The sequence below is a fragment of the Bos mutus genome, chromosome 10 (genome assembly GCF_027580195.1).
Source record: "Bos mutus isolate GX-2022 chromosome 10, NWIPB_WYAK_1.1, whole genome shotgun sequence".
In the NCBI taxonomy this organism is placed as follows: Eukaryota; Metazoa; Chordata; class Mammalia; order Artiodactyla; family Bovidae; genus Bos; species Bos mutus.
In genome coordinates, this window is record NC_091626.1 from 84,371,042 (window position 1) to 84,398,872 (window position 27,831).

Consider the following 27,831-nt stretch of genomic DNA (forward strand, 5'->3'; position numbering starts at 1 on the left):
CATTTATTTATTCACTCATCATTCAGCCCCAAATGATTATGTTAACAGCCTCAAAAAGTCATCTTAGAATGGATATTATTTAGTGTATGGAAAGATGACGGAAAGATGCTTGGTAAAAGAGATGCTGAGTTTACTTCTGACTGTATTTGGCCTCTGCCTGCCAAGGTTTCTTTTCCCCACCTTCAGAATGAGCTCGCCAGCAGGACCCACTTGGCGCCGTCCTCTGTGTTATGACCCCGTCCGTCCTCGGTGCCGTCGTTTTGCACGTGCCTTGGGTCGTGTGGGCTTTGTGCTACTTTCACAGCTCTGTGCTACTCTACTTCAGCAGAGGGAGACCCTCGCCAGTGCAGGGAAAGAAGGACTCGTCAAAATCAAATCAGAAGTCAGGGCTCATGGCCTCCTGACTTGCACAGTTCATGTTTTTACAACACAAGTATGAACTAGAACAGTGATCTTACGGCCACTTTAATTTTTATTGATGTGTCCAAAAATGAATATGGCTAAAAGAGAGACAGATGAGGCAGATGCAGATTTTGTAGAAAACACTGTTAACGCTTTCAATCTTTTGATGTTACCAAAGTGCCCAGTGATGAAAGTGAAAGAGGAGAGTGAAGAAGTTGGCTTAAAGCTCAGAATTCAGAAAACTAAGATCATGGCATCTGGTCCCATCACTTCATGGGAAATAGATGGGGAAACAGTGGGAACAGTGTCAGACTTTATTTTTGGGGGCTCCAAAATCACTGCAGATGGTGACTGCAGCCATGAAATTAAAAGATGCTTACTCCTCGGAAGGAAAGTTATGACCAACCTAGATAGCATATTCAAAAGCAGAGACATTACTTTGCCAACAAAGGTCTGTGTAGTCAAGGCTATGACTTTTCCAGTGGTCATGTATGGATGTGAGAGTTGGACTGTGAAGAAAGCTGAGCACTGAACAATTGATGCTTTTGAACTGTGGTGTTGGAGAAGACTCTTGAGAGTCCCTTGGACTGCAAGAAGATCCAACCAGTCCATCCTAAAGGAGATCAGTCCTGGGTGTTCATTGGAAGGACTGATGCTGAAGCTGAAACTCCCAATACTTTGGCCGCCTCATGCAAAGAGTTGACTCATTGGAAAAGACCCTATGCTGGGAAAGATTGAAGGCGGGAGGAAAAGGGGATGACAGAGGATGAGATGGCTGGATGTCATCACCGACTCGAAGGACATGGGTTTGGGTGGACTCCGGGAGTTGGTGATGGACAGGGAGGCCTGGCGTGCTGTGATTCATGGGGTCGCAAAGAGTCAGACACGACTGAGCTACTGAACTGAACTGACTGATGTGCCCAGTAGAGTAGAAGGCAGAGTTGAATGCAGTGCCCAGCCCAGAGTAAGAGCCCAGTGCGCGTCAGTCAGCACAGGGGTGGGGAAGTCGTTGCCTGCAGTAACGGAAATGTGTGGCTCACGCCGGGTGGGGGTCATAGGGAGTGATGGGGCTGGTGGCGAACTGGAGCGCTCCCAATTTGCCTAACGGCGTCCATGTTTAAAAAACCGAAAACCACGTGCTCGCCAAATGTAAACATGTCCAGAGATTTAGTGTTGTCCCAGCTTGAGTGTCAGATCTCTGACGTAAGCCTGACTCTTGTCTTTCCTCTCTTCCCCTTTCGACATGCTTTGCTTCCCCCCTCCAGCCGCCCCGTATCTCAGACTACTTGCTGCTTCAGCCAAGAGCTGCAGTGGCAAAGTTTCTGCCTCATTTCAAAGAATGACTAATGTCCATCAGCAGAGGAATGGATGAAGAAGAAGTGGTGTATATACACTCTGTGTGTGTGTGTGTGTGTTTACAGAATGGAATACTATCAGCCGTCAAAGAGAATAAAGTAATGCCATTTGCAGCAACATGAGTAGACCTAGAGATGACCTTGTTAAGCAAAGGAAGTCAGAAAGAGAAGGACAAATACCGGATGAGACCGTTTATGTGTGGAACCTAAACTTTGATACAAATCAGCATATGTAGGAAACAAAAGCAGACTGACGGATACAGAGAACGGACTTGCGGCTGCAAAGCGTGGGGGCGGGGTGTCGGGGAGGAAGGGTTGAGAGTCTGGAATTAGCAGAATTCCAAAAGTAGCAAAGTGTCATATATAGGATGGATAACCAAGAAGGTCCTGTTATATGGCATAGGGAACTGTATTCGGTATCCTGTGACAAGCCACAATGGAAAAGAATATGAAGTAGAATACACATGTATATCTGAGTCACTTTGCTATACAGAAGAAATTCACGCAATATTATCAATCAATTGTACTTCAATAAAATGAAAAAAAAAAAAACAATCAAGAAATGTGCCTAGATTTGAGAGTGTTTGCTTACATGTGAACCAAGCATCATTTAAAACATTTTATATTATGTGTATAACACATGTTCTTCACTTGAAAGTTCTAACAATATAGAAATAAATAAAGTAAAATGTTTCTTTCATCCTCTCCTCTGCCAGTCTCATTCCCCAGATAAATATTACTAGCTGTTTGGTGTGTATTCATGCAGATTTTCTTCTGAGCATGTAAAGTAACATGTGTGTGCACAGACTGACAGACACAGATTGTGTATACGTAAAATACCATTAAAATGCTGCATCCCACTCTGCATATGTTACAGACTTTCCTAATAGTATGATTAGATCTCATTCTTTATAACTGCCGTTCTTTCAACAGTTTATCAATATATAATAGTTAACTTAATCAGTCCCTATTGCAACATTTAAATCGCCTTAGCTTTTCTGTGTCCAGCTCTCTACAAGGAAATGTGATAGAGAACCCCACTTTCAAAACCAGACACCTGATGTTCTCCCCCACACCTGCCTCTCTTAAGATTTTCCATCTCAATTCCAGAGCTCCCCGGTCACGGAACTCCATCCTTCCTGTCGCTCAGGCCCAAAGCCTTGGGGCATCCCGGGTTCCTTTCTTTTTCTCCACGTCCATGGTGTCCGCACCAGCTCGGCTCCACACTTCCGCCTTTACCCAGGAGTCAGCTCTCAAGTCTCTTCTCGACCTGTGTGTGCGTCAAAGTTGTGTCCAACTCTATGTGACCCCGTGGACTGTAGCTCAACAGGCTCTTCTGTCCGTGGGATTCTCCAGGCAAGAATACTGGAGTGGGTCGCCATTTCCTTCTCCAGGGGATCTTCCCGATCCAGAGAGCGAATCCCCGTCTCCTGAGTCTTTGAAATGGCAAGCAGATTCTTAACCACTGAGCCACTTGGGAAGCCCACTATTTGGTATACTATATAATTTTTCTTATTTTTTTAAAAAAGAGATGCATTCGAAAAATAGAACTTAACCTGAATGTGGTGGTGAGGGTACAAGTGAATGAAATCTTTCAATTCAAGGATTTTTCATCTGGGTTCTGTGAACGCAGATCTCTGATGGATATTTAGCATCTTTTTACATGAGCAACGTGGCCAACCAAGCAGCGTCATCTTAGCAGCGTCCCTGACTTTGTCACCAACAGGTGGTCGTTGTTTAGCCACTCGGTCGTGTCCGGCTCTTTGCGACCCCATGGACTGCAGCACGCCAGGCTGCTTCTTTCACTATCTCCCAGAGCTTGCTCAAACTCACGTCCGTTGAGTCGGTGACGCCTGCTCATCTCGTCTCGACTCATCCAACCGTCTCGTCCCCTGTCACCCACTTCTCCTGCCCACAAGGGCTCACGGATACTTTGGGACCATAATGTAGGTGCCGTGGCCGTCTTGAACTCGCTCAGCCTCTCCGCTGCTTTGGCATCACAGCGACTCCGCCTTGCCTTGAACCTGCCCATCCCTCCCCCACCTCTGGGTATTGCTCTTGCCACTGGGTCTTATTCTTTAACATGTTAATGAAGAAGCACCTATAATACCTTCTTGCTAATTTGTTTTTTTAATAGTCATATCTATTTCAGTATAATTGGCTTCATTTTATGCATTTAAAATTAGAGTCTTTATCAAACTGCCACAAGGGTCCATGGTACACAAACATTGAAGAGCTCTGTTCATCAAAGGAACTGTGATTTGTTTGAAGGAGTAAGCTACTCATACAGATCATCACTGGGCAGTTTATAAAACTAAAGTGCCCCCAAATTTCAGTACCAGGATTATAGATGCACGAATATTCAGGGCTGTTGTGTCCTTCATTCATTCAGCCCATGCTTATCTATATATTTATTTAAATTATTCACCATAATCTTTTTATTATTAATTTTTTATTATGACCGCGCTGGCTCTTGTTCTGGGTCGGGCTTAGTTGCCCTGTGGCAGTGTGGGATCTTAGTTACCTGCCCAGGGATCGGACCTGCGTGGAGGGTGGGCTGGACCACCAGAGAGGTCCCCCAGTGCTTGTCTGTTAAGTGCTCCCATAGGCAGTGCTCTGTGAATCGGAGGTGCAGCTCTCTCCTCCCCCATGCTCCCTGTGGAGCCCTGAACACGACTCTGACCGGGGACGCACGTCAGAGCCACTCTGCGGAGCCTGTCCTCCTGACTCCCTCCTCTGCCCACCTCTGCACGTCGGAGAGCTCAGGCCTCGCTCCTGACTTGCTTTGTACTCTCAAAGTACCTAAAAATCTGTCGAAATGTAAGCCTTTCTTTTTACACTTTACAAGTTTTCATATTTAATAAAAAATTTCATTTCTATTATTTCACATTATTAGTTAATTAAGGAAATAAAATGTATGTTGGTCATTTTCACCCTCAGTTTACAGAAGGTAAAACAAGCCTCCCTGGAGTTTCTTGCTTTTCTCCTTAGGCGATCTTATGCCACGATGCAACATCCAAATGCTGGTGATTTCCAGCAGACCAGATCTCTCCCTAAGGTCGCGACTCACGCACACTTACTGTCTCTGCTTGGGTGCCTCATGGCCTCCCGAACTTCGCATAGTCACACGGATTTCTCCCTCCTGCTTCAGTGAGCGGCGTCACTCTCCATCCTTTGGCCCAAGCTAAAAGTTGCCCAAGGGTCTTCCTTGAAGCCTGCCTTCCTTTCACTTGCTTTCCCTTATCCTGAATCAGCAAGTAATATTGGTCCTGTATTCATCGTGCCTATGACGTGCTCTCCTAAGTGTGGCCAGCAGGTCGGTGCTGGTCCGTGATGAGGTAGGTCCGGACATTCAGAGTCGGCACTAGAAGCCTTTGTGCTGTTGTGCCTTGTGTGTGCAGGCTCAGTCACATCCAGCTCTTTGTGTCCCCACGGACTGCAGCCCTCCAGGCTCCTCTGTCCATGGGATTCACTCTCCAGGCAAGAATATGGAGTGGGTTGCCATTGCTTCCTCCAGGGGTTCTTCCCCACCCAGGGACTGAACCGGTGTCTCTGGCAGGCGGATTCTTTACCACTAGCGCCACCTGGGAAGTCAGAAGCTTTTGGAGTGGTTTGAAATTGTCATAATGCCGTGTTCGCAATGGCAGACTCGTCTCACTGGACAGGGTGTGACCACCTCAGTTCTGGTGAGCTCAAATAGTGAGTCATCCGTGGTGCAAGTTATGTGGCAAATAACCCTGACCGTGTCACAGTGTGTGATTACTTCTGACTGCTTTATCAGCTGTACTCTCAAAGGATCTAAAAATCTGTGGAAATGTAAGCCTTTCTTTTTATACCTTACAAGTTTTCATATTTAATCAAAAATTTCATTTTTATTATGTCATATTGTTAGTTTATTAAGGAAATAAAATGCATGTTGGTCATTTTCACCCTCAGTTTACAGAAGGTAAAACAAGCCTCCCTGGAGTTTCTTTTGTTTGTCTGTTTGGTTTCTGGTGAGAAAATCCTTGTCGTCTCTGAATGTGGCAGGAGTGTAAACCCAAAGGTGCAGGTGGAAGTGATTTTGAAGAAACAAAGAGTTCATGTTTGTTTTCTTCGGGACTGCGATCCCTCACACACCGAGTTCCGTTTATAGCTGTCACTGAGGTTGACATCCTGAAAGCATAATGCTTGGTGATACGTAGAGACGTCCTGGCTGGGACGCTGGGAGCCATCACAGTGTATAGGGCGGTAGGGGCCACAGGGACACAAAAATATCTCTTTCACGGCATCCAAAAAAGTTCAGTCCAAAACCATGAGAACTTTTTGAACAAACGGATATTGGATTCGAAAGCTGATTGAAGCAGGTGTTCAGTGCTTCACATATAAACATGAGGGCTTTACAGGCTTCTTAGTAAGTAGCTTTTCAGCTCGCCAAGACTAAAATCCACATACAGTTGGTGAGACACTGGTGAAAGATGGTTTCAAAGGTATTTGCTAGGAATGTTGGGCAAGTCCCTAACACAGAGCGTCACTCAAGTGCTGCTTCCAGAGCCCCCACAGCTCAGCCTGTCTGGAACCAGCTCATGGTGCAGAGGGATAACTCATGGAGTGATTGAAGTCAGCAATGCGTTTTTTCATGGTAGCACGATTGTTTCACTCACATTCCTGTTTAGTGCAGTTTGAACATGATGGTGATGTGAGGGAAGAATTTCTTTTTTCAGCTGTGTCCCTGACAACGCCGTCTGAACTGTACAGATGAAGGATTAGATTGTCAACAGACGTTGACTGGAGTTTACATTTTGTGTGGGAGCAGGTTCCGATGGTGCAGAAAGCATCCTGAAGACGTCACCCTGATTTAGAGGCTGCACCAGGATGTGAATCAATAGATCATCTCTCTCATGAGAAAGTCCTGCCATGAAAAGAAATGTTGGTGCAACTAACCCGTGGGCTTAGTGCCGTCCTAAAGATCACGATTAGGTAAAGGCTGCTGTGTTACATTCCGAATCATTCTGAGTTACTTGATCCTGTGGAAGCAGGCCATGAACAGCTGTTGCTACGTGCTGAGATATCAGGATGATCAAGAGGACAATTGTTTGAGAATGTTCGATTTACAGAAGAACTCTGTACATTTCTGTAAAATCAGAAGACAGTTTGGCCCTGGCTTGTTGAAGATATGAACCGGACAAGCAGGACTGCTTATGTATCTAATACCTTCAGTGTTTTTTTAACGATCTTAGTATTCCACACAAAGAAGAAACATGTTTATCGATGGCTGATAAGATCAAAGGGCAAAAAACGAAAGCTAGGAGCTTGGAAAAGCAGAGTTTCTACAGATCATTATGACACACATTCCATGATTTAGCAATGATCAATGATGCAGGTGGTGATCTCGGCACTGCACATCTGTGAAAAGCTATCAGAAGACACCTTAAGGTTTGAGAAGGCATTTTGAATTTTATTTTCCATCAAAAGAAGATCTCTGCTCAGAAAATTCATGGATCCAGAATCCATTTCTTTCATCAAAAGATAACTTAAATTTAACCATAACTTACAAGATATACTGGCTAGAACTGGCTTCTGTTGAAGGATTTAAAGAACCTGAAAATGTAGTCGCACTTTCTCCATTTTAGATGAAACTGTAAAATGAACAAACCGAGCTTGCTGAAATTGCTCTAAAACCGCTTCTGTTTCATTCTGTGAGACTAGTTTCTTTCCCGTTCTTATTATCACCATCATATTATTATTATGAAAATAAAACTTGGAGATAGTTTAGATGTACTTGATCCCCTACAAGTAGCCTTGCTGGCAAACGCACCCAGCTTAGAAAAAGTATCAAGCAAGAAGCAAGTCAATTTGCCATATTAAAATTTTTATTGTGTGTGAGCTCAGCCATCTCCAACTCTTTGTGACCCCATGGACTGTGGCCCCCAGGCTCCTCTGTCCACGGGATTCTCCAGGCAAGAACACTGCAGTGGGCTGCCGTGCCCTCCTCAGGGGACCTTCCGACCCAGGGATCGGGTGTCTCTGGCATCTCCTGTGTTGGCAGGATTCTTTACCAGCTGTGCCACAGTGTGTCTACACTCTGTGTTCACTCACAGTGCGCCTGCTGCTGCTGCTGCTGCTAAGTCGCTCCAGTCATATCTGACTCTGTCCGGCCCCCTATATAGACATTTAATACAGGGATTCATCTTTTCCCTCAAAATGAAAAAAGTTTCAAGTGTAATAGTGATCCTAGGTATTGGTTGCCTACATGCATACTTTCAATGTACAAACAGCATACAATTTTCACGGTCCTTTTTCCTTTTGTTTATGTTGGTACTACTTATTGCAATATAATTTCCTGTTGGTTGAACTAGGAATACAAAATCGCAGTTTTTATCTTGCGTGTCTTTTTATTTCACTTTTCTAGTGATTCATTTTTATTAAGTTTTACGAAGTATCAGTTTGCAACACACTGGAAAATTTTTTGAAGGTGGTCCTTTACCAAAGAGAATTTAAGCAGTACTGCCTTAGGGGACTTAATAGAAAAATGAGACTTTTCATGAAAACATAACCTCTGAAAAGAATTAGTTCTCTTCCAAAGTCTCTCAAACTATCAGACATGTTCTCACTTACTTTACTTTGAACCAGAAAAGAGTGTTGGGCCTGAAGTAGCCTCAGTCAGTGGGAGATTTTGCTGCTTACAGAGGTCACCTAATGAAATTGGTGAATAAAGGAGAAAGGAAATTTCACACGGATCCAGTCTCCTGCCTGGTGTTATTCACTCGTAATTGCAAATATTGGCATCATTGCAGACAAGCCTTTAAAGATCATTTTTAAAGCAATCCAGTAAGTGGCTACGTATTGTTGTTGGTAGTGGTCAGTCATGAAGTCATGTCCAACTCTTTGCGACCTCAGGGACTACAGCACACCAGGCTCCTCTGTCCTCCACTGAGTTGGTGATGCCATCCAACCATCTCATCCTCTGCCGTCCCCTTCTCCTCCCGCCTTCAGTCTTTCCCAGCATCAGGGTCTTTTCCAATGAGTCGTCTCTTCATACCAAGTGGCCGTAGTATTGGAACTTCAGCTTCAGCATCAGTCCTTCCAATGAATATTCAGAACTGATCTCCTTTAGGATGGACTGGTTTGAGCTCCTTGCAGTCCAAGGGTCTCTCGAGAGTCTTCTCCAACACCACAGTTCAAAAGCATCAATTCTTCAGCACTCAGCTTTCTTTATGGTCCAACTCTCACATCCATACATGACCACTGGGAAAATCATAGCTTTGACTATATAGACCTTTGTCAGCAAAGTGATGTCTCTGTTTTTAAATATGCTGTCTAGGTTTGTCATAGCTTTCTTTCCAAGGAGCGAGCATCTTTTAAAATAGTCGCTGTCTGCCGTGACTTTGGAGCCCAAGAAAAGAACTCCTTTCACTGCTCCCACTGTTTTCCCGTCTGTTTGTCATGAAGGCATGCCATGTCATGGGCTCCCCTGTGGCTCAGCTGGTAAAGAATCCACCTGCAATGCGGGAGACCTGGGTTCAGTCTCTAGGTTGGGAAGATCCCCTGGAGAAGGGAAAGGCAACCCACTCCAGTGTTCTGGCCTGGACAATTCCATGGACTGTGTGTAGTCCATGGGGTCTCAAAGAGTCGGTCATGACTGAGCGACTTCACTCACTTGCCATGAAGTAATGGGACCAGATACCATGATACTAGTTTTTTGAATGTTGAGTTTCAAGTTTATCAGCTTCTGTTTTTCTGAAAATGTTTTTATTCTTTCATTTTTGAAGGATATTTCAGCACTTTAAAGTTGTCCTTCTAACTGGTTTCCGTTATTTCTGATGGCAAGTCAATGGTAATTTTTACATATTTTTTTCTCTAACTGTGTCTTTTTCTCCAGCTGCTCTTATCCTTGGTTTTTGTTTGTCTTCAGCAATTTGATTACGATGTTTCTTTTAATAGTGTTCTTTATCCTGCTTAGAGTGTGTTGAGTTTGGATCTGGAGGATTCTGGTGTTCACCAAACTTGGACAATGTTTGGCCATCATTCCTTCAACTGTTTTTCTTCTTCCCTGACGTCCTGGTCCTCCAGTTACATACAAATCAGACACTGTGTGTTACTCCACAAGTCACTGATGTTCTTTCCATTTTACTTTCAACCCTTTTTTCTCAGATTCAATTTGGAAAGTTTCTATTTCCATTTCTTTAACTTTACAAAGAACTTCTTCTGTAATTATACTTTCCATTCCTCTCTTCAGTGTATGTATTTATTCTTTTTAACCCTGGAGCGCACTTATAATTAAAAGTCCTCATCTACCAGGCTGTCATCTTTCTTGTTTCTGGTTCTCTTGACTGAATTTTCTCCTGTTTATGGGTCATATTTTCTTCTCAGCAGGTACTGTAATGTTTTTATTGGATTCTATATAGACTTTATGAGTCTTCTATTGCTATGTGACAGATTATCAGGACCCTAACAGCTCAGAGCAGCCTGTTTTTATCTCACAGTTCTGCAGGTTGTAAGTCTGATGTGTTCTGCTGAGTTCTCTGCCTAGAGTCAAGGTGTTGGTTGAGCTGAGCTCTTATCTAGAAATTCGTGGGAAGACTCTGCTTCCAGGCCCACGTGGGTTGTTGGTAGCACCCAGTTCCTTGTGGCTGTGGGTCAGAGGCCCTTGTTTTCTGTCTGCTGTCAGCCAGTCTACTCTTTGCTCTTGAAGATGCCTGCCTTCCTTCTCACGTAGGCCTGTCTTCAAAGCAGCAATGGTGTGTCACATGCTTCTTAACTCTTTGAGCCTCTCTGATCTCCTCTTTTGCTTCCAGCTGGAGAAAACTTTCTGTTACGGGCTCATGCGATTAGATTAGGGCCACCTGGATTATATAACAATCATGGGAATGATCTCTCATAACATTTACAGAGTCTGGGAACTAGAGGATATGGAATATTGAAGGCCACTCCTTGAAATTCTGCCTACCACAGTTACAAGTGTTCTGATGTCGAGAGTCAAGGTTTTTGATGCCTTCTTTTGAGTATTGAGATTTATTTCTGGCAGGTGTTAAATTTACTTGCAAATCGGCTTGATTTTTCAAGGCATATTTATAAGCTTTGTACAGTTGACTCTTGAACAATGGGAATATTGGAGCACTGACCCTCTTGTAGTCAAAAACCCACCTACTGCTATCTGCATGAAAAAAAACAGAAATTGAAAGATGACTCACCCAAGGTCAGGAAGCTGAAACAGTTTGGATAGAATCAGGACTCAAGGTTCGATGCACGATACTGGATGCTTGGGGCTAGTGCACTGGGACGACCCAGAGGGATGGTATGGGGAGGGAGGAGGGAGGAGGGTTCAGGATGGGGAACACATGTATACCTGTGGCGGATTCATTTTGATATTTGACAAAACTAATACAATTATGTAAAGTTTAAAAATAAAATAAAATTAGAAAAAAAAAAAAGAATCAGGACTCAGACCCCAGTTCTTTTGAATCCATGTACCGTGATCTCATGGAGAAGGAAATGGCAACCCACTCCAGTATTCTTGCCTGGAAAATCTCATGGACGGAGGAACCTGGTAGTCTACAGTCCATTTTTTGCATTCTCATCCCTGCATATCTCAGGGTATCCCAAGCAGATCCTGGAGCTCTTTGTCTGCAGGGCTCCTTCCCCGAGGGACTCCAGCCTGCAAATTCCAGACTTTCAGCCACTCCGGACCCAGGGTGAGGGAGCGGTCCAACCGGGCTGGGAGTTTGCAGATATGGCCTTGGAAGAAAAGCTATGACAAACCTAGACAGCGTATTAAAAAGCAGAGACATCGCTTTGCTGACAAAGGTCCATCTAGTCAAAGCTATGGTTTTTCCAATGGTCAGGTACAGATCTGAGAGTTGGACCATAAAGAAGGCTGAGCACCCAAGAGTTGATGCTTTTGAACTGGGGTGTTGGAGAAGACTCCTGAGAGTCCCTTGGACTGCAAGGAGCTCAAACCAGTCCATCCTAAAGGAGATCAGTCCTGAATATTCATTGGAAGGACTGATGGTGAAGTTGAAACTCCTATACTTTGGCCACCTGATGCGAAGAACTGACTCCTTGGAAGAGTCCCTGATGCTGGGCAAGATTGAAGGCGGGAGGAGAAGGGGATGACGGACGATGAGATGGTTGGGTGGCATCATCGACATAATGGATATGAGTTTGAGCAAGCTCCAGAAGACAGTGAAGGACAAGGAAGCCGGGCATGCTGCAGTTCATGGGGTGACAAAGAGTCTGACATGACCTAGCGACTGACTGAACAACAACAAAATCCGAAGAGAATTTTAAATAATTATTGAAATGATTAAAAGCCTATGTTTTATCTGCCCTCATGTCCCTACAACTCTGACAAATCAGATGATAAAATACAGGTGGGGTGGGGAATGGGACTTTTGCTGGCCTACATTCTAAACAATTGCTGAGGTTACCTTTTGAGTTTTAATATTATGTATGTAAACTTTAAATTGTGCATTATTATAGCTTCCTTTATTAAACAGTGACATGCAATTATTTTGAAAGCACATAGCAGTACTTACTAGCTGCTGTTGTTATTCACTCAGTCGTGTCCAACTCTTTGCGACCCTGTGGACTGCAGCACGCCAGGCCTCCCTGTCCATCACCAAGTCCCGGAGCTTACTCAAACCCATGTCCATTGAGTCGGTGATGCCATCCAACCATCTCATCCTCTGTCGTCCCCTTCTCCTCCTGCCTTCAGTCTTTCCCAGCATCAGGGTCTTTTCCAATGAGTCAGCTCTTTGTATCAGGTGGCCAAAGTATTGAAGCCTCAGCTTCAGCTTCAGTCCTTCCAATGAATATTCAGTATTAATTTCCTTTAGGATTGGCTGGTTTGGTCTCCTTGCAGTCCAAGGGACCCGAAACAGTTGAGATTCTAGCAGTAGCCACTCAGAATCATTTGAACTGGCTTTGAATATGCGGAGTTTGCCACAAAGTCCTTTTGGGTTTTTCCATAAACATCTTATGAAAAAACCCAAATGAACTTTTTGGCCAACCCAATAGTTTTTGTTTCCATCCCACGCAGTATAAGAAACTCTCCTGTTTAAACGGTAGGTTTGTATATGTGCAATCTAGAAAATGGCACAGGTGATCTTATTTGCAAAGCAGAAGTGGAGACATAGCTGCAGAGGACAATTGTATGGACACCAAGGAGGAGCTGGAATGGACGTATATACCCTACTGATGCTAGGTATAAAGTAGGTAACTACTGAGAGCTTACTGTGCAGCGCAGGGACTGTACCTGATGCTCTGCGGTGACCTAAATGGGAAGGAAACCCAAAGAGAGAGGGCACATGTACACACAGAGCTGATTCGCTTTGCTGTACAGTGGAAACTAACGCAGCCTCGTAAAGTAACTCTACTTCAATAAAAATTAATTATAAAAGTGACTAGGGATGGGATAAACAACAGTAGCCCCGTGGTTGTGAAAGTAAATAACGTGAGTTAAGTCTTTGCTTGAACGTGACCACTTAAGAGTTTTGATTTGTGTTTAATGTAAAGTGGCGAAACCAAGTAGACGATGAGAGGCGTCCTGTTTATGTTTGTTAAGTAGAAATTTTAGTTTACACCTGAACTATTTTACCAAAATTTGATTAAAATTTGATAAAATGATGTTTATTCTCCTCTTTGCATTATTAATGGTTTGTTTTAAAACCAGAGACTAAATCAAGAACATAATGGTTATTGCTGATTATTACATGATTATTACTGAAAATAATTCCATCACGCAGAGGGGAGAGGTGTTTAAGAAACGACATGCCCCTGGTGCTGAACACGTTAGGTGCTCTGTGGGAAAGCCCACGGACAGAGCAGCCTGGCGGGCTACACTCCAAGGGGTTGCAAAGCATCAGACATGACTGAGCGACTTCACTTCCGTGCCCTGAACTCTGACCTGTCTCCTCAGCTCAGGGCGACCGCTTTCCCCTGCTTGAGTTTCCTTCCCCTGCATCCCGGTTTGGAGGGCACCCCTAGGCAGAAAGTCAGGACAGTGATCGGGCTCGCTTCTTTTGCTTTTCCTCTCCAGAATCATAGGCCCTGCTCTTCGCTGTCCAGTCTCTGAAAACCATTTTTAAAAATGTATCTTTCACTGTTTATGGCAGAAGGGCTCCTCTGGTGCCCTCTAAGTTTTGTGTATATTTCTGTTTCCTGGGTTGGCCTGTGAGTTCCATACACGTAGGTGCCGTTATGGCATTAGAGTTCTCCAGAGACACAGAAGCAATAGGATACATATGTATTTGGAGAGAGATTTATTTTAAGAATCGGCTCACATAATTGTGAGCTGGCAAGTCTGCAGTCCACAGGGAAGTCTGGAGGCTCAGCCAAGGTTTCTTTTCTTTTTCTAATTTATATATGTTTCTTTTTTGGCCATACCATGTGGCATGTGGGATCTTAGCTCCCTGACCAGGGATAGAACCTGTCTGTGCCCCCTGCTCCTGCAGTGGATGGAGTCTTAACACTGGACTGCCAGGAAGTCCCTCAGATAAGGGTACTATCCCGCATCCTGGAGGCGGAATCACTTCTTCTTTGGGAAACTTCACTCTTTTCTCATTAGAGCTTCAAAGGGTTGGATGAGTCCCACCTACCTGGAGTGTAACCTGCCAACTCAAAGTCTCCTTAGAGGCTAATCATACCTAAAAATTAACCCTCCCAGCAACACCTAGACTGGTGTCTGACCAAACAGATAGGCACCATAGTCTAGCCAAGGTGGTACAAAGAATTAGCCATCACACGAATAATAATATTCATTTTTATACTCCCAGAACCTAGGGTGGTGCCTAGGAATTAAGGACTAAGAAATAAGACTCCGGGAATAAGAAAATAATGTGAGAAATAAGGGTGGAAGCAGAGGTTGCAGTAGCTCGTGAGAGACTGCTATTAAGTAGCTAGCCATATTACGTGGGCAGCGTGGGAGTCTTCTAATAGTGTTAATGAGGGGAATGGGTGATGTAGTCTGTCTTGAAGGCAGCAGGGAGACTGAGGTGTAGTGTGCAGAATCGTGATGGAGCTGGGGCAAGAACGGCGAGGCCATGAAGAAAGCAGTGTCCTGGGGGTGGAGAGATCACAGCAGTAGGGGGACAGGTGGGAATGGAGCAGAGGGCCTGGAGAGAGAGAAAAGAGGCAGAGGATTAGGAAGAGAGAGAGAGAAGAGGCAGAGGATGACTCCCTTGTTGGAGAGCCAACACTGAAATTTCATGTAGTTTCCTTGTCTCCTTACTGCTGAACTTCCTGAATACTTTTTTATTTTTTAGAAAGAATATTAAGACCTTTTATCTATTTATTTTGGCATGCAGGGTCTTCGTTGCCGTGTGCGGGCCTCTCAGTTGCGGGGAGGAGAGGCTTCTCTCTGGCTGGGGAGCGTGGCCTCCGGGCATGTGGAGCTCAGTAGTTGCTGCGCCCCGTGGCGGGTGGGATCTTACTTCCCGGGCCAGGGATTGAGCCCATGTTCCCTGCATTGCCAGGCAGGTTCTTAACCACTGGCCACCAGACAAGTCCCTGAACTTACTGACCACTTTAGAGAGAGCTTTAGAAAGATGTTAACAAAACTCTGAAAACCAAATATCCTATTCTTTTTTAAACAAGAAAAATTTATTTCAACAACTCTACATCTATACATATAATTTCTTACTCTGCGATGACAACTGTTAGGCTTCTCCATGGCCTCTTTCGGTCTCAGCCATATCTAATCACAGGGTTTTGTATAATTGTAGTTATGTTGTATATATCGTTTCATATTCTACTGCGAGAGAATACTAATTTATAGCTACGTGGCACCACATACATTATTTAACAACAGAAAGGCTTTATGGTAAATTGATCAGCCGTAGTTTACTGAACTGTTTTCTTTTTGTGGGACACTTGGATTTCCTACTGGGTTTTTGCCATTATAAAAAATGACGGTATAAGTGATTTTATACCTAAAGCATTTTTCAACACCTATATTGCAATATAATTGACATGTAATAAAGTGCACATAATTAAAGCATACAGCTTAGTAGTTTTTGAGATGTATATCGAATGAAATATCACTACAGCCAAGATAATTAAGATACTCATCACCATCAAATGTTTCCTGGAATGCTTTGGCAATCCCAGCCTCCCACTCCTTCTCACCTTCCTGCTGCTTCTTTACAGGAAATCATTGAAGTGTTCTCTGACACTGCAGATTCGTTCCCATTGTTAGAATATTATATAAATGGAATCACTCAATATGTACTCTTTTTTTGACCTGGCTTCTTTGACTCAGCCTAATTACTTTGAGATTTATCCATGTCATCAGCAGTTCATCCCCTTTTAATCCTGAGGAGTATTTCATTTATTGATGTGCAAGAGTTGGCTTATCCATTCACATGTTGACGGCCAGTTGGGTTTTCCGGTTTTGGAGGTTGCAGACAAAGCCACTGTGCCATTCAGGTACAAGTCTTCACACGTGTGCTTTTCCCTTGGGTCAGCACCTAGGAGTAGAATGGCTAGATTACATGGTAGGTGTGTGTTTAATGTTTTAAGAAAGTGCCAAACCTTGCAAAGCATTTTCATTCCCGCCAGCGGTGAATGAGAATTCCAGTTGCTCTGTGTCTTCATCGGGAGGTGGTCTTTGTAAACTGCGCCCCTCTTTCAGGCACGCGGCGGTCATCTCACTGTGGTTTCCACTCATGTTTCCTGGTGACCAGGGACACTGAAAATCTTTTCATGAGTTTATTTTACATCTGTGTGTCTTCTCTTCTCACATTTATCTATGTGGCTACACCGGCTCTTTGTTGCTGCAGGAGGGATCTTTAGATGTGGCCTCTGGGTTCCAGTTCCCTGACCAGGGCTCCAGCGGGGCCCCTGCGTTGGGAACATGGAGTCTCAGCCGCTGGACTCCCAGAGAGGTCCCTGTGTCTTTAGTTCAAGCCTTTTGCCCATCTTTTATTACGCTGGTTGCCTTCTTATTACTGAGTTCTGAGAATTCTTTATGTGTTGCTGTATCAGGTTAGTTATCAAGTAGGTACTCAATGAAAGTATATTAAGAAAAGATATATTTTGCCCTTGTTATAAGGGAAATCTGTTTTCAAAACAAAAATATTAATTACTGTCATTGAAAAGGACTGCTATTGTTATCCTGGAATATGTTTTACATGGTAAATATTCTTGAATTATTTTATTTCGCAATTTTTAGTAGCTTCCTTTGTGTTTGTCGGGCTATATAAGCATGACTTCCATAATTAGTGATATTCCTTTCCTATTAATTCTACTACCTGTTTTTCCTGCCTTTTCACCACGGCAAGACCCTCTAATAGTTTATTAAATAATGTGTGTGATGAAGAGTACCTTTGTTTTGATTGCTTTTACGAAACATGCCACTAATATCTATATATCCACTAAGAACAATATTATTAAGGCTTTTGTCTAGTTTTCACAAATCCAAAGTCAAGCATGTATGTTATATTTTATAAATTTTTCTTGAAGTCTTCTAATATACTGAGTGTCAGCAAAGTATATGAGGAGTAAGTTAATATTATAAGAATGTATTTCGTTTTTGGTTACTTTCCATTTTGCTTCGCAGATTTTTCATCCTTGGCTCTGAGCTCTGAGGAGGCTTTCGCACTCACTCGTCTTGTAGCTCAGGCTCCTGTACCGCTCACCTTCTCCGCTGGCCTCGACGCTGTCTCTGATCTGCTCATTCGACTTTCCCCTTGGTCCTCACCACTTTTTACTCTTCCAGTTAGATGCTCTGTCAGATCGATCAAAACTCTAATCTCCAGGACGCTCCAGGAGCACTCACTCGCCTCTAATCATTCACTTCCTCACCAGTGCTCAAAACTCAAGATGTTCAAGCTGGTTTTAGAAAAGGCAGAGGAACCAGAGATCAAATTGCCAACATCCGCTGGATCATAGAAAAAGCAAGAGAGTTCCAGAAAAACATCTATTTCTGCTTTATTGACTATGCCAAAGCCTTTGACTGTGTGGATCACAATAAACTGTGGAAAATTCTTCAAGAGATGGGAATACCAGACCACCTGATCTGCCTCTTGAGAAATCTGTATGCAGGTCAGGCAGCAACAGTTAGAACTGGACATGGAACAACAGACTGGTTCTAAATAGGAAAAGGAGTTCGTCAAGGCTATATATTGTCACCCTGCTTATTTAACTTATATGCAGAGTACATCATGAGAAACGCTGGACTGGAAGAAACACAAACTGGAATCAAGATTGCCAGGAGAAATATCAATAACCTCAGATATGCAGATGATACCACCCTTATGGCAGAAAGTGAAGAGGAACTCAAAAGCCTCTTGATGAAAGTGAAAGTGGAGAGTGAAAAAGTTGGCTTAAAGCTCAACATTCAGAAAACGAAGATCATGGCATCCAGTCCCACCACTTCATGGGAAATAGATGGGGAAACAGTGGAAACACTGTCAGACTTTATTTTTCTGGGCTCCAAAATCACTACAGATGGTGACCGCAGCCATGAAATTAAAAGACGCTTACTCCTTGGAAGGAAAGTTAAGACCAACCTAGATAGCATATTGAAAAGCAGAGACATTACTTTGCCAACAAAGGTTCATCTAGTCAAGGCCATGGTTTTTCCAGTGGTCATGTATGGATGTGAAAGTTGGACTGAGAAGAAGGCTGAGTGCTGAAGAATTGATGCTTTTGAACTGTGGTGTTGGAGAAGACTCTTGAGAGTCCCTTGGACTGCAAGGAGATCCAGCCAGTCCATTCTGAAGGAGATCAGCCCTGGGATTTCCTTGGAAGGAATGATGCTAAAGCTGAAACTCCAGTACTTTGGCCACCTCATGTGAAGAGTTGACTCACTGGAAAAGACTCTGATGCTGGGAGGGATTGGGGGCAGGAGGAGAAGGGGATGACAGAGGATGAGATGGCTGGATGGTATTACTGACTCGATGGACGTGAGTCTCGGTGAACTCCAGGAGTTGGTGATGGACAGGGAGGCCTGGCGTGCTGCGATTCATGGGGTCGCAAAGAGTCGGACACAACTGAGCAACTGATCTGATCTGATGTAGCATTAATTAAAAAACATTTTATGATGGAATTCCTCTAATTTTGATGCCAGTGCTTCTCTTAAACTCAAATTTTGCTAAGGGCTCTTTTCTTAAGGACAACCTGGCATTTGTGAGAGAAAAACGTAATTAAGAACTTCAATGGAAAATTTTCAACTGTGCACTACGTAATTTTGAAGCACTAATATTTTGAAATGTTTTTGTACTTTCTTTTCCCAGCCCCAAATTATTGGAATGTTCTCTGGAGCTCTGGGGAGGACACTCAGTGTGATGTCATGGTCTAGGGCATTCCAGGCCCAGGTCTTGCTCAGCCAGTAATTCTGCACGGCTGTGAACAGCTTGGCTGATTGCACAACAAAGGATCCTCATCCCAGAGTTTATCCCATGTCCACACATAAAGTGAGAGTCATCAAGAAGTTGGAAACAGGACTCCCAGAGCCTGGTTCCTGGTACTACATGCAGGGCGTAGGGAGCTTTGAGCTGCTGGTGTTCTTTCTGTGTAAAATACAACCTCTCTTCCCTGGTGGCTCATCAGTAAAGAAACGCCTACCAACGCAGGAGACATGGATTCTATCCCTGGGTCAGGAAGATCCCCTGGAGAAGGAAATGGCAACCTGCTCCAGTATTCTTGCTGGGAATTCCCGTGGACAGAGGAGCCTGGTGGGCTCCAGTCTATGGGGTCGCAAAAGCGTCCTACAGGACTTAGCCACTAAACAACGAAAGTACGAGCCACGTGGATTTCTGACAAAGGTGTTCCTGGTCGCAGAAAGCCCAGAATTACCATTAGCTGCGCGCAGGACTGTGCTCTGTATCAAGGGACTCGGGTTTCTGATCTGCTTTTGTTGCCAGCTGGATGTGTAAGTTTAGGAAAGCTGAATGGCGCTTCTGAGCCTCACTTTCCTCCTCCATGAAATGGAAAGAGTGAGCTGAGCGATTTCTACAGTCTCGGAAAGGAAAAGCATGCCTCCGTGCTCTTACTCTGGGCGGAGGGTGGAACCGGGATGCACCCCGGGCAGGTCAGGCCGGGTCTCCCCCGGGGCCGGAGCAAGCGGCGCGGACAGGGTCAGGTCTGAGTCCTCACCGCAGCCCGGCTCGCCGGGCAGGCGTGCGTCGCCCCAGAGGCGAGAAGGCCAAGCGCCGAGTTCAGGCTCGCTTCCTCCCTGTGCCTAGGGTTTGACTCAAACTAAGAAAAGGTTCTGTTTTGTTTTCCTTCCCAGCTGGGAGCTGATTTCAGGAAGACTTCCGTCCGGGGATGTATTTGTTGTAAAGAGTGTCAAGTGCGCTGAACAGTCAGCCCACGCAGTCACAGAAGGAAAACCCGGAGGGACACGTGCCGGCCGCAGACTGCGGGCCGCCTTCGAGCACGCGGGTCCCTCCCCCAGTGCTGTCCCGAACATCGTTGCTTTCCTCCCTTTCTTGTGCACTCGTCACCTAAGCCCTCCAAGTGCTCATCAGTGTTTTTCCTTTGTTGGCCATCACTCACAGGATGATTTTATCAACCATGAATTTTCCCTTAGCTAATGATTGCGAGCAGTGGGAAGCTGGCAAAGTAGAGAAGAAGTGTTTGTGTGTGCACTGAGGGCTCTCGCGTGTGTGTATCTGTGTGCGCACGTTGACGGCTCGGGCATTTGCGTGTGTGCATGTGTGTGTGTGTGTGTGTGCGCGCGCTGACAGTTTGGGCATTTGCGTGTGTGTGTGTGTGTGTGTGTGTGTGTGTGTGTGTGCACTGATGTCTCAGGCATTTGTGTGTGTGTGTGTGTGTGTGTGTGCTGATGGCTCAGGCATTTGTGTGTGTGTCTGTGTGTGTGTGCCCTGAGGGCTTGGGCATGTGTGTGTGTGTGCGACAGCTCGGGCATTTGCGTGTGTGTGTGTGTGATTGGGGAAAGCGGTCTTGTGCATGTGTTTGGTGGGGGAAAAGATCTGATTGCAAAAGTAACAAATACTCCTTGTACAGTTATTTCCAAAATGGAAAAAGATAAGAAAAAGAGAATAGAAACCGACCACATTCCTAGCAAATCAGGAACAACTGTTGTTAATATTTTAGTATGTAGTCTTTTTTGTTGCTCTCCACATTTTTGTTAAAATAAATGAATTTTAGGCCCCACGCTTTTCAACCATTTTGCTGTTTTCAGTTTCTAAACAGCCCTGCCTGCCTGGGAAGTCGCTTCAGTCCTGTCCGACTCTTTATGGCCCCGTGGACTGTAGCCCGACAGGCTCCCCTGTCCAGGCGGTTTTCCAGGCGAGAATACTGGAGTGGGCTGTCATGCCCGTCTTCTGGCCCAGGGAGCAGACCACGTCTGCTTGTCTCCTGTGCTGGCAGGGGGTTCTTTACCACTAGTGCCGCCTGGGAAGCCCCACAAATAGACCCACGATCAGCGTATGTGTTCACACTGTGACTTCCTTCAGAGAGTTTGGGGAAGACCATACTGGAGAGTATGAACTTGGTTTTTTTCACTTTTAGGACTCCTGGCTCTTCTTACTAAATTGCCTCATTGAAAACGACACTGCCTCTTTCAGCATCTGCCCTCTGTGCTCTCACTGATGACTGAATGCTATTTATTTTTCAAATCTTTGATAAGCTAATAGATGAAAACAGTATCTCATTTTTGTGTTTCCCTGATTGCTAGTAATATTGAACGTTTTCGCATGTTGATTAGCTCTTTCTATTCCCCCTTCTGTGAATTATCTATCTGTGTCATTTGACTATTTTCTCTTCTTTATGAGAATATTTACCCATTTCCATTTTTATCACAGCTATTTTCCCAGTGTGCTGTTTTCCTTTAATTTCTATAATGATTTTTTGATCCACAAAATTTTAAGTTTTCATGTATTCAAACTCGTGATCTTTTTCTTCACAATTTTTCCCAGTGTTTTTATACTGAGAAAGTTTCCTGCATGTAGAGACCAGGTTAATCTCCACTTCCATTTTCTTAGTTGGTTTGAATTTTCAGATTGTTTAGTGCTTTGGGATTTAGTTGTGTATTTAGCATGGGGTCATGATCTAAACATTTGTGCTTCTAATTTGCTTGCCAGTTTCCCCTTTATCGTTGGTGATAATAGATATTCTCTGTTGATATAAAATGCCTCGATTATCACATTCTGTATTGAGTTCTTTTACATACTAGGGGATCTTTCCAGGCTGTGATCCTCTCTCTCCCCACATTCTAACACCAGGAACACTCCCCCGACCACAGTTCTTCTGATATGTTCTGAAACCTGGTATTTCTTGTTTTCACATTGTTCTTGGCTCTTCCTGCCTATTTATTTTCCAGATGAATGGTAGAATCATTTTTGTGGAGTTCCAAAAACCTCCCTTTGGGGTTTTGATAAAAATTGCATTCAATCTATAAATTAATTGGGAAGAATTTGGCATCTTTACAGTGTTTGTCTTCCCATCCAGAAATACACATATGGACATTTAAAAATATCCTTTTATATGTCTCAGTGGAATTTTGTCGTTTTCTTTATATAAATTCAACACATTTTTTATTAAAGTATTTTAAGATAATTTTATATATGTGCTACCTTTTTAATGGAATCTTTTCCCCCTTTAGTTTAGATCCAGTGTTTTTAATATCACTTTTCCCCCAATGATTGCCAAGTACTGACAAGAATCTAAGGGAAAAATATATTTGTTTCTTTTCAAGCTTATACACTCAGAGATTTAGAAGTAGAACTGACTCTAAATGTAACATAAAACTGGAATCCTGAAAAGTCAGATTTATTTAAAAATCATATAACTGATGGGACGTCCTTGGCAGTCCAGTGATTAGGACTCCATGCTCCCAATGCAGGGGACGTAGGTTCTATCCGTGGTTGAGGAACTAAGATCCCATATTCTGTGGGTGTGGCCAAAAAAATTACCATGTCACTTATTAGCGAAGGGCTTCCCTGGTGGCTCAGTGGTAAAGAATCTGCCTGCCAAGGCAGGAGACGAAGGTTTGATCCCTGGATCGGGAATCTCCCCTGGAGAAGGAAGCGGCAACCTCTCCAGTATTCTTGCCTGGGAGATCCCATGGACAGAGAAGACTGGCGGGCTACAGTCCACAGGGTCACAAAGAGTCGGACAGGACCTAGCAACTAAACAACAACGTATTAGAAAAGTAGCTAACACATGAATACTCGCAAATTTCCATACTCTTTTCGCGGAGGACATCCAGAACTTAACTGTCCAAAGCCAAACTCTCGCTCTCCTCCCTCGTATTAATCTCCTACAACTACGGTAACCAATCACCCCAGCCGTAGTGACTTAGCACACGTTTGTCAGCGTTCTGTTCTGGAGGCCAGAAATCCAAAATGGGCCTCGCTGGGCCAAAATCAAGGTGTCAGCAGGACCACACTGCACCCAGAGGCTCTAGGGAAAGAGTCATTTCCAGCTTCTGCAGGCCACCTGCGCTCCTTGGCTCATGGTACCTTCCTCCATGTCCGAAGCCAGCAGCTTAGCATCTCCCAGTCTCTCTCTGACTCTCTACTGAGCCTCCTCCTTCCCTCTTCCACCTTTAAGGACCCTTGAGATTACGTGGGGCCCACCTGGATAGTCTAGGAATAACCTCCCGTTGTAAGGTCAATGACCTTAATTCTGTCTCTCAATACAACCCTCTCCCAGCTTTCCCATGGAACATAACTGCACGTTTCAGGGATTCAGACATGGACATCTTTGGAGGGCCATTAGTCTGCCCACCTCAGCAAGGATGCACTTTCAAAGTGTTGATTTAAGCACATTAGCCCTCTCCCTGAAGCAGTTCAGCAACTTCCTATAGCCCTTTGGATTACAGCCGGAGTCCTTAAGTGGCCCACCAGGCCCTGAGCGATCTCAGTCACCCTGCAGGATCACTGGGCTCCATGCTCATCCTGTGTACTCTGGCCACACAGCTTCGTCCAGTTCCTTGAATGTACTTGCTGTCTCTTGCCTCGAGACCCTTGCACATGCTGTCCTCTCTGCTGGACAGCTCTTCCCTGCCCTGTACCTCCCTGTTAACTCTTAACTCCGATCTCAACCCCATCCGCTTCCTCAGGTACCACTTCCCTGACCTCCGCACCCGGCTCCTCTATCCTGCCCTCTCATGGCACCTTCTGTCTCTCTCCTGAGGTGCTCAGCTTCCCTGGTGGCCCAGATGGTAAGGAATCTGCCTGCAATGCAGGAAACCTGGGTTCAATCCCTGGGTTGGGAAGATCCCCTGGAGGAGGGCATGGCAACCCACGCCAGTATTCTTGCCTGGAAAATTCCCATGAACAGGGGAGCCTGGCGGGCTGCAGTCCACGGAGGTCGCAAAGAGTCAGACACGACTGAGCGACTAAGCACAGCACACAGAGCACAAGACACTTAGCACACTGGTGGTTCCACTTTCTTGTTTAATTATTTAATTCCCTCCCTGTCTGGACTAAAAGCTGCAAGGGACTCTGTTTCTCTCTGGCTCACCCCTACATCTTCAGCACCTAATGCTCCTGGTTCATAGTGGCTTTTAGGGTGTATCTGATGAATAAATAAATGAACTCAAGGATCTACTTTTTAATATACTTTTTAAAATTTTATTTTATTATGTATTTTTGGCTGTGCTGGATCTTGCTTGCTTTATGTGAGCTTTCTCTAGGCGCAGCGAGCAGGGACTACTCTCCAGTTGCGGAGCATGGGCTCCAGGGCACGCAGGCTTCAGGAGTTGCATCACGTGGGCCTGGCTGCTCCGTGGCACGTGGAATCTTCCCAAACCAGAGATTGAACCCGTGTCCCCTGCACTGGCAGGCAGATTCTCATCCACTGCACCACCAGGGAAGTCCTCAAGAATCTAAGAGAAAGGGTTTTTAATGGATGTGTTCACTGGCACAAATATAAAAGCAGAAAGACCAGGGCATTTCCAAAGTCCAGCAGACATGCAAATTATTATAGATCCATTTGGTAATGCCACATGTACTCAGTTGCTCAGTGGTGTACCACTTCTCGCGCCTCCATGGACCGTACCTGCCAGACCCCTCTGTCCACAGAGTGTTCAGGCAAGAATACTGGAGTGGGTTGCCGTTTGCTACTCCAGAGGATGAAATCATATACAGCCATTAAAGTGGAAATAATCAAGACTATAATGATGGGGGGTAAATGTTTCTAGTACATTTAAATTAGCAGGATACAGAATTTCTTACCCTAATCAGAAAGCAAAGTGCCACAGTGATCACAGTAATTGCTTTAAGACTATTAGAGAGTGAGTGATACTGCTTTTCTCCCGTTTCCAAACTTTCCTATTCACATGTTCAATACTGCACTTGTTCCTTGGATGCCAGTGTGTGCCGAGTCAAATGTAATAAACTTTCCTATTCACATGTTCAATACCGCACTTGTTCCTTGGATGCCAGTGTGGCCGAATCAAATGTAATAAACTTTCCTATTCACATGTTCAATACCGCACATGTTCCTTGGATGCCAGTGTGGCCGAGTCAAATGTAATAAACTTTCCTATGCACATGTTCAATACCGCACTTGTTCCTTGGATGCCAGTGTGGCCGAGTCAAATGTAATAAAAATGTGATAAAATGTAAAGACTGCAAGTTTCCAGTCAAGTCAGGAGGAAAACTAATCCTAATATAATGCAGAGGGCCTAACATTCATGGACTGTCACTGTATTTGAAAAACATGGATTCCTTTACCACAGGAAACCATAGCACCATAGGCCAAGAAAATACTTTCAGATTAGGTTCATCATCATTATGGTATTACAATTTTTAATTTGGGGGGGGGATTGTAGGAGTAGACCCATTTCATTTAGGCTTTGAAGATTTCCTTAATTGTCTTTCTAGTCCTTGAAAGTGAAAGTGAAAGTCGCTCAGTCGTATCCAACGCTTTGCCACCCCATGGACTATGGGGTGAAGTCCATGGAATGCTCCAGGCCAGAATACTGGAGTGGGTGGCCTTTCCCTTCTCCAGGGGATCTTCCCAACCCAGGGATTGAACCCAGGTCTCCTGCATTGCAGGTGGATTCTTTACTAACTGAGATATTCTTTACTAAGCCCCTTTTTCTAGTCCTTAATCACCACTTTCTAAGACATAGACTGTATACCCGGAAGGAAAACACCTGGGATCGTGATGAATTTTTCCTGGTCCCTTGGTTCAGGTACATAAAAAAGTTGTGTGCAGGTGGGCACAGGGACACCGCTGATGCCTGCCTAACGCAGACTTGTTCCCAAAAGTCAGTGTGTCCTCAGCCCCCAATTCTAGGAAACTGGAAAAACAGTTTCCCCAACATAACTTCTCTTGGTTTCATCTTCTTGTGGCACTCAGAGGCACTCAGTGACTCTGCCTCTGTGCTGGAGCATAATGTAAATACTTAATTTGTTTAATAAATATCCTGAAATAGCCCCGTGGAGTTGTTACTAGAAGGGCACGAACCTTTTAACTCACTCCGCCAGCACCGATCAGCACTTAATGTCTTTAATGATCGTCGGGATCTTTTTTAGTGGCTGGAATACTCCATAATCAATGATGTGGCCCTGCCTGGAGGCAGGAGAGACTGGATAATGGGAGGAAAATGTCACACTGGATGGGGCCAGTAATTTGAATCCCTGAAATCTGTATTGCTGGGGCCATTTATGGGCGAGTCCAGTTTCTTCCCAAGGCTAGGAAGAGCCCCACCGCAACCACCACACACACACACACACACACACACACACACACTCCTAATGTGATTTACACATTACTGAAACCCCACCATGAGCCAGCTTGTGTTCTCAGCCTAAAACCTTTGAAGACTCTCCCTGGCCCTCCCACCCACTCTGGAAGGCAAATGTCATGCCAGCTTCCGGCACTGTGGTCACCCCCTGGAGAGTGGATTGTCAGTCCTGGGCAGGTGGGGAGAGGTCTAGCAGGACAAGAGGGTTGTGCACTTTGTGGGGCCTCATTAAGGCTGGGGGAAGAGGGGCATCCCTTCTTCTTCCCCCATCCTCATACTAACCTTGGGAGCTAGTCTTTCAGGGAAAGAAAGAAGTCCTGTCTGCTAGCAGGTTTCAGTGCTCAAGTGCTCTCTCTGCACTTGGATTTGGGGGCCCCTTGATCTTAGCCTAGCATTTGATTGATTTGGCCATGTTCATTCTCTTTGCATTTCCCAATTTTCTAAACCTTTGCCATGTGCCCTCTGAACCTTCATCTCTTTCGGCTGAAATTCTCATAGGAAAAGCCCTTGTGTTCATTCCATTTGGTGTGCCTCTGCTGTTACAAGTGGTCTTTGAAGAACAGGGTTCTTCTGATAACCTGAGGGAATTGTTTCATTATGAAATGTTTCATTTTTTTAATGTTGCTTATTATTGTCCACAGACCCAGAGTTTTTACATGCTGAGAGTATGTTGTAAACAAAGCCATCAATAAATTTATTATAATTATGCAGAAGTAAGGCCAGGTTTTCCATTGGCTCAGCGACACACATCACTGAAAAGTGGCCTGAGAAGTGAAATCTTATTTTTCCCAAATGGATTATTTAAAACTGGAGTGTGAACAGTTAAAAATCTTAATTTTTATAAATTCCTGTACTCTTCATTTAGTGAGAAAAATGACTTGATAGGATTTTCAAACAATGTTCCTATAACCAAGTTATTAATATATAGAATTAATCCCTTGGATTACTGGTGCGTCTCTGCTAACACAGGATGAGAGTATCTTTCAGGATTTGGCCATGCCACAGTCCCTGGGGTGACTGTCAGGTCCTGTTCACTCCTTTGAAATGCGAGGGCTTTTAATTAGAAGGAACAATGGATATTCTTTCTTTCTATATTATTATATTATTATCATTCTGTTGCCAGAACTCCCAGTGGCATCTAATTGCAAGGGAGGCTGGAAAATGTGGCTTAGCTATGTTCTCAGGAAGAAAAGGAAACAAGTTTTGTTGAACACATAGCAGACTCTGCCATGGAAACAGACTCCAGCCATCCCAAAGTGGATAAACAGAGGGTCAGTGATCCCAGCTCCTTTTCCTACCAATTTGTTTTATCCCCACCAACTTGAAATGCCTCTTTTGATCACTGCTGAATTCCCATGTATGTGTGTGTATGTATGTGTATCTGGATGCCATTCTCATTCATTAATTCCTGGGCCATAAGCACAC

At 44.4% G+C, this 27,831-nt stretch overlaps 1 protein-coding gene across 4 annotated transcripts in view; it reads left to right on the forward strand.

Annotated features, from left to right (window-relative positions):
- Positions 1-27,831, forward strand: part of EFCAB11 (EF-hand calcium binding domain 11) — a 168,813-nt gene that overhangs the window by 127,489 nt on the left and 13,493 nt on the right. Inside the window, exon 6 of one of the 4 annotated variants that reach the window (XM_070378374.1) lies at positions 2,868-3,234. The exons of 2 other annotated variants lie outside the window; for them this stretch is intronic. In XM_070378374.1, the coding sequence (XP_070234475.1) occupies positions 2,868-3,219 (352 nt within the window). In that variant the 3' untranslated portion in view covers positions 3,220-3,234. Of the gene's footprint in view, positions 1-2,867; positions 3,235-17,295; positions 17,339-27,831 lie in introns of those variants that run through there. One more of the 4 variants, XM_070378379.1, reaches the window with a different exon arrangement.